The 12,040-nt window shown below is 41.1% G+C and overlaps 1 protein-coding gene across 6 annotated transcripts in view; it reads right to left on the bottom strand.

The window, feature by feature from the left end:
- The window catches only part of FN1 (fibronectin 1), a 150,554-nt gene that overhangs the window by 18,573 nt on the left and 119,941 nt on the right, over positions 1-12,040 (bottom strand). For 4 of the 6 annotated variants that reach the window (XM_078681304.1, XM_078681301.1, XM_078681307.1 and 1 more), the window contains 7 exons: positions 10,689-10,876; positions 9,547-9,634; positions 8,726-8,902; positions 7,740-7,829; positions 6,878-7,057; positions 6,135-6,224; positions 3,911-4,419 (listed from right to left, as the gene is read on the bottom strand). In XM_078681304.1, the coding sequence (XP_078537430.1) occupies positions 3,911-4,419; positions 6,135-6,224; positions 6,878-7,057; positions 7,740-7,829; positions 8,726-8,902; positions 9,547-9,634; positions 10,689-10,876 (1,322 nt within the window). The remainder of the gene's footprint in view (positions 1-3,910; positions 4,420-6,134; positions 6,225-6,877; positions 7,058-7,739; positions 7,830-8,725; positions 8,903-9,546; positions 9,635-10,688; positions 10,877-12,040) is intronic. The other 2 variants (XM_078681302.1, XM_078681306.1) reach the window with 1 other exon arrangement.

Below are 12,040 nucleotides of genomic sequence, written 5' to 3' on the forward strand. Positions count from 1 at the left end.
ATTCTACCAAGAATCAAATTTACGACTTGTAGGGCTGCCCCAAAGAACTCTGCAGAAGGAAAATAGCACCATCCAGTTATTAAGTTGGAGGCAATGCCGTTTACATAATTATGAGCAACCTAAACCAACGCTGCCAAAATAGTTGGCAGATTGCACTGGTTAACTGAGAAATACAAACATTGGACACTGTAAAAATAATGTTAAGCACCCCAAAAGAATGAGCAGCAGGAGAAGTTTGCCAAGCCATCTTAGGGGATGGTAGACCCTCTACTTGCTTGTATGAGGGAGATTCAGAATACATTTACTTGAAAGCATACGAAGAGATGATCAGTCATAAATTCTTCCCAAATGTTTCCATATTTTTTTTTAAATAAAAAAATAAAGGGAACAAGACTAGTGTTTGCTAGGTCTTTCAATCACGGCTGGGGTGCAGTTATGCAATTTTATCATGGACAGCCAAAGTGGGGGCTCATTCACACGTCATTGTTCTTTACAAGAGTGGGTTTCTCTCACCTGCACATCAGGAGAGCAATAATGGGCTGCCATGGCAGATGGGGCACAGAGGATGTGATTCTAAGGTCTGACACATCTGTGGTCTATAGACCTATTGCGTATGATATCAAGTATTGGAGTGGTATTTGGGTCTGCCCACTGCTTATCATGGTTTGACTGTCAATATAATTTGCCTGCTTTTCTATCACTTTTCACAATCTTCCTGCATTCGCCCCTTCTCTGAAGTAAATCCTTTTTCCTAATCCTCAATGGCATGGTTGTTTCCATCTACTGCTTACATCCACTGACCTATTTTCCTTAAACACTCCAGACTTGCTCATCCTTTTATATTGCTTCCTCCTTTCACATCCACTTTGTGCCCTGTTGCTTTTCACTTCTCCCTCTCCACTTATTTTTTCAACCCCTCCTTGCTCTGGTTGCTCCCCCAAACCTTGAAACTCACGGACGCACAGCTGTGTCAAATTACTCCCCCAGCCCTTTCAATTTGCTTGTTTTTTTTCTCCAATTTCTTCCAGCACTAGTCAGCTCCTCCCTCAAATAGGGAAACAAAAACACCTTTTATGCACTCATAGGGCCATTCATTTCTGCATTATTCATTTTTTCTGATATTATTCAGCATTCGCAAAAAGTACTGGCAAAGCCAACAGAATAACTACATTCAAAAGGTGGGAACTCTTCGCTTTGCCACCGCTTGTATTAAATATGACATCTGATCTTTTGTAGAAGGAAACTGCAAAAGCAAGACATACCTGGATGCCTCAGCCATAACTTCTTCATATTTTAGCAGTGACTGAGGGGGTGGGATTTCCATTCTTAAACATAAAAGTGATCTCTTGGTGCCCAAATGTACTAGCACAATCATCAAGAGTAACTAGAAACTATTAGCCACTTTTGGGAAACCCATTTAAAAAGTGTAGACCTCTAGTAAAGAGCACTATGAACGTTTTTTTCCCCCAATAAAAAGAAAGGACTAGGTTTATTTAAAAAAAAATTGCACCCGGAGCATTATAACGCATGGTCCAGACTATCAGTGGAAGGATACAACTCATCCAATCAAAACAGCGAGACAGTCCTTCGGCAGTATAAGGGGAAGGGAGAGTCACTGAATCAGGAGCACAAAGCTCATCCAAATCTAAGTTGGATTACATAGGTTTGTTTGACAGCAGTAGGTGAGACCTCACAGTGCTCCCATTACAGGTCTTGTTTTATCTAGAGGAAAATAGGAGGGTTGAACTCAAGGCTTTATAACGACACATGAGATTGCTTTGCAATCCTGCACAAGTTATTGTATTTTTTTTATTTACTACAAAAGGCCTTTTGAAGTGATTGATCGGCTCAACCACGACTGCTTGCAAACATTTAGACTCCATGAGGATTGTGAAGTTCCCCTGAATCAATTCATCACCAATCCTACTGACAACCTACTTTGAGTGGTCTCCAAACATAAACCTTATTACAACAGCAGACACTCTAAAACAGACACTCTAAAACTCTATTAGGAGTCCTTGCAATCGCCACCATGGACTCCAGATCAACAGGGACCTAAATGCAGAAACCATGCTTTCTGCATCTTGCCAAATTTGAGGTTTAAAAAAATATATACTTTCCGCCCCATTTTCAGAAGGACCTTCAGTAATGCAACTACCATTTGGGCACCATCATACACAACTTGAGTCAGGGTCACTATTGATGGTAGCAGATAATCTGCAAGTTGAAAATTGTGTAAGCACAGACCCAGACATTGTGCGGCTAAACATAGAACATTGGTAATCTGTCTTTGAGGCTGGCAGTTAATTAGAATTAATCAACCTGAAGCTTCGGCGTTGAGATTAGTAGACCAATCAGGAGATTTTGCCTCCTTAAAAACTCACTTTGCCAATGTTGGCACCAGTGCAGACTCTAAACCTGGTGCATGCTTCGGTGGGGAGCGAGTCCTGATGAATGTAGTATTTGCTGGTGGTTTCTGGCTTGAGAACTAATTCATATAAAGCATATTCTGCCTAAGGCTACTCTTTAGTTGGAGGTTTGTCTCTCCACCTAGGTCAACCACCGGTTGCGTAGAAATAGAATTTCTACTACAATATAAACTGTGGAGCGGGTCTTCTAACTCCTACATGCTCAGAAACATTAATTTGGTCACCAAACCAAAATGTATAATGGGCATTTTTTGATAAGGGGTGACTGTAAATCACGTGGGATCAATCTGTTATGCGGTCCCGAACAAGTTGTGGCAGACAATAGCTTCACAAGGTTTTCAGCTCCATGTACCCATAAAAGGGGAACAATAATCTTCAAATAAGTTCTAGTTTTGGGAAACAAAATACTTTTAAGCTTTACACTAGAAACCGATGTCTGACAAAAATAGGTCATGTATGAGGGTTGGGCTTTCATGTACTGTGGGTCTCAGACTGACTCAATATGTGGATGCATTCCATTAACAGCTATTGCCATAACCCAAAACATAACTTGAGAAATACATTTCAGGTTCACAATGCTCTGCAGACTGCACCATGGAGTGTTGGGCTCAAACTAGAAGACACTTGCTAACCCTATGTTGAACTCTGGCTTAAACAAGACATCAGATGCTAGATAACGGAAACTTCTTTTGTCCAAACTTAACTCCCATTTGTTTTCTCCCATCTAAAACTATTGTTTTATAAAGAACTATGACCACTTTATTGGCTGCTCAAGACTGCGGTTTGTACCCATTATACACTTGGAGGGTCAAACGGAAGGTCTGCTTGTTTTGGTTTTAAGAGAAACACTTCAATAGTCACCATAATTTAGTTTCAGGATTGGACATGGAAATGACCTTAGTGATTGCTTCCCAAATTATCAAACATTTCTTCATCCAAATCACTGAAGTGAATGTACGACAAAACACCAAAAGGTTGGGGGATGTTAACAGCCCACGGGTTTATACTGCAAGTAAAAGCTAATTTATGCTTAATTATAGAGCCCTACTTTAAAATTTCCCCAGAAACTAACCAACCCAATTCTGTACTCCATTTAGGGGACTATATCCAGAGTAGTCTGAGGATTTGCTTAAACACAAACATTTAATTCCACACCTGTTATACACCGCTCTCCCTGTTGTACGAAGAGAGGTAAGGGGTGACCTTAAGGAAGAGGTAAAACGCCTAACTAATCTAAACATATTTTAAGGTGCAACATTAATACTCCCAGAAAGGGCTACAGATTTGGAGCCATAGTTGAAGTTGCTACATTTAAACAGTTTCTCATTTACTATCGAATATGGGTCCTGCAGCCTTCACAGGAGAGAATCGGAGTTTATCAAGAAATAACTTTATCGACTTCATAAAACAAAAACTCAATGGCAAACCCTAGCCTGTTGCAATGCAAAAAACAAATTTAACTAGAGGAAAATTTGAATTACCTGCTGAGGTGTTTCCTCTGTACCAATGGGGTGACAGGTGATAAGGTACTCTGTGCTCTCCAGTAGGGGCCTCCATGAGATGGTTGTTTGAGCTTCCTGGCCCGTTCTGTCAACTCGTTGAGGACCAGAGTCGTGAGATGTAGGCCTGTCCATATCAATCTTACGTGGAGGGAATCTGGCAAGTTCAATATCCTCTCGGATGGTTGGAATGTGCTGCCCTGGGGTATACTTGTCCAACGTATGCTGCTCAGGTGTTTGGAATCCAGGCTTCACTGGGGTGGCAGTTGTGGGTAGCGCAGGCCGTCTAAAACCATGTTCTTCCAAAAAGACTTGCTGCCCCTGATGGCCAATATTCTGCTGACCACTGGTGCCTGGAAGTTGGATACCATTTCCATTGTCAAAGCTGGTCTGGGAGATGAAAGGTGTATTCTCCACAAGAGAAGGCACATCTAAGATCTCCTGGCCTTGCTGGCCAGGTTGAGCGAGGGTAACCAGCCGCGGAAGCTCATCTAGCCAAAGAAAGGGTTAGAAGCAATAAAAAGCAAAGCTCATTGGCAGCGGCAAGAAGCTGCATTAGTCAAACCAACATTGACACAAACAGGCCAAGCTTTGACTTAAGCCCTGCAAAAAGCCACCGCAATTCCAATTAAACCCCAGTTAAAGCATCTGCAAAAATCAGCCCAGAGGTTTTATTGTACTACATTAACAATGTTTGCTAAACAAACATTTCTGAAATGCATTGTTAAAGGGAAAGACTGGCTCTAGCTTTAATCAAACACCTGACAGTACAGTGTATTCAACTGGAATATAGTTATCAGCAGATGTGTATGCAAAAATATAAGTGAAAAGTTTCTTCATACCCAGGCAAGGATTTAAACAACTACGGTCTTGTGGCAATCCTTTTAAGGTCCCTTCGGGGGGGGGGGGAAGGGGGGGGGGGGGGAAGAGGCCCCGGAAATGGCATGGTTGGCAGTTCAGAAGAGCTACACTGGTACCAAAGTGCATGAACACACACAGAGTGGTCCAAGAGTCAGCTGCCAAATAGTTTAAATAACCAATGTAATCCTGCACCATATTGCAGGTTTACCCTGCAGCAATATCGCACTCTTCATGGGCTCACATTCTTAAATAAAATGTGAGAGTGACTGCTTATTAACGACAGACTACTTCAGCGAGTAGTGAAGAGCTTACGAGTTAGAGGCAGGCACCAAAAACTACTTTCTTTGTGCTTTAACAAAATAGAGCAAACTGGCCATTTCACACATTTATAGTGAAGTGAGCACCTTGTATCATCTAGCCAGCTGACTAAGAAAATGGTGGGAAGCAAGGGGACTATTATCATGGTAGACTTGAAGGTCACTCTTGACGGAGTCAAGGTAATTCCATTAGGGACTACAGGGAGCATAGCTGACTGGAATGAATGTGCAGCTAGAGAAGAGACTGGTAACAGTTTATTTTTACAGGTTCCCCAAGTTGTTTCTGCAGTGGGAACACGGTCTGACCAGCATACAATCTCCAGACAAGTGGGTCAGGTAACAGTCCAGATTGAAGGCAACTGAGAATAAAAAGCTATGAAGGGGTTGGATCGGTTAGTCTCCCAAAATAGCAATCAAAGCCGAGGAATGTGGAATAAGCCCCCATACCAGCCCCTCAAATTTAGCAATTTTCTAAGCAAGCACAATTTGGCAATATCCTTGGAAAATATATTGATTTAAAGAACGATTGGTAGATGGATATGCCTAAATAGGGGTCAACATGAACCCCATGACCGTAAACAGACTAGGTGGAACATGCTATGTCATTCAAGACTGGAAGAAACATTCAAACCAGGGAAGCCAACTGAAAATCTGAAAAAAATAGGCTTTACAAAATGCAGGTCTTTAAGCCAGAGTAACTCAATTTGCTGACTTGGTTCTAATCATGAAATAAAAAAAGAATGAAATATTTGTGCACCCAATGTCTGCCCAGTGATTAGCAAACCCTTACTGTGAAAAAGGGTAACTTCCAGGCAAACAGTACCTCTTATATAGTAAAATAAATAAAAAATACAGACCGTTTGTTCCGCCTTTACAAGGCGTATTTTGGGGAAAGGATTAATGCAGGTCGAGAAACAATTTGGCTTAAGCTATCGCGTATGCATGCTTTCTACCTCTATCGTAGCATTTCCATGATCACATTTAAACATGGTGCTTGCTAAGGCCCCAATTTGCGAGAAGATATTTACCAGTCCTTTTTCTGCCGACCAGTGGTTCGCTCTTGAAGTTGCTCCGAACGGCAATAATATAAATCGTATACTCTGTTCCTGGTTCCAGATCTGTTGAAATAGTGAAAATGCAATTAAAAACTGTAGACTGGCCAGATTAAGACTACTGGTGCACAACCGCCCTTCCCACATACCCCAGATTGATATTCCTTTTTGCCCCCCCCCACCTAAACCCAATAGATCTCTTTAGCACATCAGTCTCTCCCCGCCCGCAACCCTGCTGAAAGTGAACAAAAAGCCTCAATAAAGACTCATTTCAAAAGAAACAAAAAAGAATGAACATTGAGCTAGCGTTTATGCCAGACATCATTGGAAAATCAAGATAGGTCAGTAAACCAATTTACATGATATTAATAAAGTGCCACTTAGAATTCAATCATATTTATTAAACCAGAACAAAATCACATTATACAGCAGAACAATTTATCTGGGCCTAATCTTATCAAAGCCTGGCGTCTTCTCGACTTTGGGATCATAGGAGTGATTTATTGTGGGGCAATACGTCTCAATTTCTAGTAAAACCTAAATAAGCTACATTAAGCACGCAACTGATCTAATTGTTCAATTAATATTTAGACATTGATATCACTTGAATCATTTGGGTGCCCTCAAAAAAAAAAAAAAACTACTTGAGCACTTGCAAATTCTGCATTGTTCACATGATTAGAGTAGAAAGATTTTATACGCAGGCACACCGTACTTACTTGTGATTGTGGCTTCTGTGGCAGTAGGCTGAGGTCGTGGGAATACTTCTCTAACGGGTCCTCCTGGTTTCTCATACTTGATGATGTATCCAGTCAGTTTGGAGCGAGGAGGTTGCCAAGAGAATAGTAGGGAGTTGCTGGTGGTAGTCAAGAATCTCAGGTTTGAAGGAGAATCAACAGCTTTGGGGGTAATGCGGGGGTCGGTTAAGAGGGGAAGAAAGGGTTACAAACCTTTGAATTCCAAATGCACACATGGTAGACAATTGCAGAACAAAAAAACTACCTGCTACAACATAATTTGTTACTTTTAGTGAAACATGGAAAAGAAAGTATTTAACAAGTCAATGCAACCAGCAGTCAAGTGGCAAAGTCAGCAGGGAGAACTGCAATTATGTCAAAAATGTACAAGTAATGGATGTACAGCAAATATACACATTCATTTAGGAGCTCTGCCCTACACTAAACCTCCTCAAACTACCCTTTTATTTAGATGTTCACAAGGCAGTGGCCAGAAACAGGATTATGAAATGGTAAAGTGGGTACCCTTCCTTACAAAGGTCAATGAATCCTTTAACCCCTTCCATGCTGGCCCGTTTCCGCCGCTGTGCGGTAAACAAAAGTACAGGGCGGGGCCGTGACGAACCCCAGCCGTCATCAGCACACTAGCGCCGCAGAGCGTGACGGCTGGGGTTCGTCACCAGCATGGAAGGGGTTAATAGGAGCATAAATGTGGAGGAAAAAAAAAAAATCAAATATATATCCCCAAAAGCAGAAGTATTCCACACTGAAACCTTCAGTTCAGATTGCAAGCGAGGTGTCAGTGATAGCCTTCTTCGATTAGGAATTTCCAAAGATCACTCACCTGTTGTTGCATCGATAGTCACTGGAGAGCTGCGAGCGTTCTCATTCAGGGTGTAGATATGGATCTTGTAGTCCGTACCTGGCTGCAGGCCTGTAGTTTAGGAACAAGTCTGTTACACACATTCATTCTCTTTAAGGTCACAGCTCAAAAATCTAACCTTCCACTTCATTAGCCCACTCTGCAATCACAGTTGTCTACTCATGATTACTGAAATTACTAGAGTATTGAGAATTGGTCTTGTAGACTGAAAGCACAAAAGACGAAGTGAAGGGATTATAGGGTTAACAGTTAGATCATGTTTCCCCAATTTAGGTAAAGTAGATACGGGCCCATTCTGGAGGTCTAGGATAAACTTAGATTATAGGAATTATTTACCTTTAATCTCATTGTATGTGATTTGAAAAATGTAAAAGAATTAGCGAGGCTGGGCCATCTGGACCTATATCGGAGCACCCAAACTTACTCCGACTCAACCCCTTAACCCAAAGCCTAAATGAGTCAAACTTAAACGGATGACATTGGTGTTTCCTGGTTTGCCACTGTAGGCATTGTGAGCTAGTTGCTAGCCAAAGGTTATATGCCTTGTTTGTAGAGCACAACGTTGTAGTGTTGCTTATTTCAGAAATATTGGTGCTGTGTGTGAGGCTCTGATAGATCTCTAAACTTATTGCTTCAACTGGAGCATTCATACCAGGTTGCAGTGTCACATTCGATGCAAGCCAGGACATGTATGTATGGTTGCCAAGACGCATTTTTTGATATGCAGGGCTACCAAGATATGCACGGTACATGAATCTATAATATATTGAGGGACAAAATACACCTTTATAGGGACTCCTGTTCTCCAGGCCCTGCTACTCTATTGCAAAAATCATTTCTGCATTAACTGTTTTTGCTTATGGTTGCTTATCTCTTCAGTGAGCAACAGAGGAGACTGACATAAGTATTACATATTTTACAATAGTTTGCAACAATAAAATACTTGCCAGTGATGACATAGGTTCGAAGGTCAGGGCTGATAGTCCGCTGGATTGGGTTCTGACCTCCAGCAGGTATTGCATCAATGTGGAAGCCAGTGATTGTTTCAGTCTTGGTACGCCATGTTAATGTTATGGTCGTCTCTGTGACATCTGTGATGCGGGGCCTACGCGGTGGACTGACATCTGTGTAAAAAAAAAAAAAAAAAAGCAGGTAAATTCGATATGTGGTTAACCTGCCCCTAAGTAATGATCAGATTATAGAAATGAAAGAAGAAAAAAAAAAAAAAAAAAAAAAAAAATCGCAGCAGGACTGAAGTTTGTACAGGACACGGACCCCTGTAATTTACACACCATTTCACAAATCTGGCAGTAAACATATTGCTTACTCTTTATGCCTTCAATTACCACATTAACCCCTCTGGCACATAACACTCCCTCTGGCTACGAAAATATGGGCCATGGTGTACTGCATCAGTGTTTCAAGCCCATTTGATCCTGAATGAATCCCAGACTATAGAACTAGTAACCCCTAGAGAGCCAAATGGATAAAGTAGTGACTCTTTAGACAAGTGAAGTGCAGAACCATCTGTGAAAAACCAGGCAAGCAATGTATACGAGCCAGTAAACACAGATAGCTCCTGGATCCATAGGAATTTCCTAGCTAACATAGAAGCCACATACTCAAGGTTGATACTTCTACTTTAATACACGTTTCTACATAGTCCATTTCAGAATTATCCAAGACCATGGAAGGCCACCAGAATCCGATACCACTAAAAGGGATCCTAAACTGATTTTGGTGGAGACACAATGTATGGACTACCTACTTTCCTGAGTAGACACTATTCCTTGAGCGGGCCGGCTGGTCAGGGTGTCCTTCAGAGCATAGACATTGACTTCATACTTGGTCGCTACCTGGAATGAAATATAAAGTATACTTTTAAAAACCATTAAACAAAACTAAAAACACATTGCTTTATCACACAAAATAAAAAAAAGAACAGATTTAACGTTGTTAAAGAAAAGGCTTGTATAGGACCCGCAATACATACCCAGAGGAGTGTCACGACCTAGCTAGAATCAAGTTTTTTGGACGAAGCAGAGACTTAAACTTACACCAAAGGCGTTTAGGACTAACTCTAGCCAACAAGCTCAGATGACTAGGAGATATGGTTGGACACAATTAGGTTTCTGCTGTCCCAGTAAACAAATAGTCTCCCATTTAGAACAAACTGGAAACTTAAGACCAGGTAGGATAATCAGAAACTGTTCATATTTTTTGTAAAAAAGTTTGCGTTTATGGTTGGCTATATTACTTCAGTCTAATTTCTGTGTTGGTGTTAGTCCTCCTGCACCTCTCCCCTGTCAGTTACGCAGGCTATGGGAAGTATTTCACCCATTCTGAACAGTCTACCAGAATGATGCATGTATGACTCTTGACCGATTCTATTCATATTAGTGGACTATTTACATTTTTATTGTTTTGCATCTAATCTTTGTACTGGGGCTGTTGATGAAGTTCGAGTTGCAAGAGTAACAGACCGGCATTAAATGTCATACAGAGATGGCACTCCACTACCAAAGACACCTTCCTGAACACCGATTTCTTTCTCCAAAATCTAGAACACAACGTCCCAACTCTTTCCTTACTCAGACTCCTTAAGGAACAAGAGTTGCATAGGCCTTCACATCCACCTTCAGGAACATAATCACTGAATGCAAACAGTAGTAATACACCATGCTTTCTGGACAAAGCTTGAACTTTTGTTTAGGACTTTCAAAATTAGAGTCTGCCAAGCAGCACTAACCTGCCAATATATATATATGCCCAGTTCCAGAAGACTCATCACTTAAACAGATAATAGAAGTGTAGGGTTTCTTTGCGCTAAAAATCTTCAACCTGATATCAGACTCACAATTAAGCATCTGTTACAAAAAAGGTTCTATCAAGCCAAAACAAATGATTTACCATCAACCCAGTTACAATTGCAGAGGTGCTATCTGGAGAAAGATTGATCTCCTTCATTGGCCCAGTCTTCTCCTTGGGGTGGACTCGGAGGCGGTAACCAGTGAGCTGCACGTTGGGAGGGCGCCAGCTCACCGTCACACCAGTTGGGTTAATCTGCGTAAAAAGCAGGGTTGTTGGAGGAGGAATTGCTGTAAAGAAAAGCATGGCGGTTAGCAAAACATTTAATTCATGTTAAGCCTTCAAGACGTCAAAATGAAAAAGAACCAGCTGTGTCATGGGGAACTAGTAAAATATCACTTTTCACGTGGGACAAGTGCTATTAAAAGTCTGACAGCTTTTTGGGGTAATTTACAATGCAGTAAAAGCGGTTATCAAGTAAAAGCAGCATCCCCATTTCTAACAGGGACTATCGTTGAACCAACTATTTCAAAATGCTATGCCAAGGAGGAGTGGCGTACTGTAATTTTACACCTTCATTTCATAAATATTCACAAATCTGAAATAGATTTCCACTATTTAGTACAAATGTTGGGAGGGGACATTCCAGCCATCTCACAGGCAAATTAAAGTGTTTCTTCTGCACTATTAAGTAATTTGGCTTGTACACAGAGTAGAAGGTTGCCATTATCCTCTACTGCCACCATGTGGCCGTACAATACAGACTTACAGGGATACTTGCAGGTTTATAACTCTTGCACAGGATCACAATTCTGGAGAGGATGGTATATGAAGAATTTCACTATCATTGTACGAGTAGTTTGGTTGTGGATGTCGAACATGTCACCAGAAGACTACACGCGTTTCACCTTTAGGTTTCATTCCTCACTGCACTGAAGTCCTTAAAGGCTCGTACACTACAATTATTAATTAAGTGAATACATCGGGTAAAGCATTCAGAGTGGAGTACGGTGTAGGTATAAACAATTGAAACTTCTAGTGCATAATTCATGGTCTACAAGAAAGGACAGCATAGATGGGGGTGTTGCATAATTTTGCATTAGAAAACTGTTTACAGTGCATATTACATTACGTTTGGAATGCAACAGCACCAGTATCTCTTTTGCAATAATTTCGAGTGCTTCAAAATAAAACCTGGTACTCCTAAATCAAGCTGCTTAATTCATTTTAAAATCAGTTGTGTCTGGTCCAAAAGCAGTTTGAGGACAACTGGCATCATTTATAATGTTTGTTGCAAAGGCTGCCCCATAATATCACAGACATCATAATTTGATAGAAGAGCCAGACAGGGAATTATCTTTATTAGAATGCTCACAATTACGGATACTAGTGTTTAGATTCTGGCATACAAATGAGTTCCCTTAGAAAAGAGACCCTAGTCCAGCCCTCTCATC

This window comes from Lissotriton helveticus, chromosome 3_1, assembly GCF_964261635.1.
Source record: "Lissotriton helveticus chromosome 3_1, aLisHel1.1, whole genome shotgun sequence".
Lineage (NCBI taxonomy): Eukaryota > Metazoa > Chordata > Amphibia > Caudata > Salamandridae > Lissotriton > Lissotriton helveticus.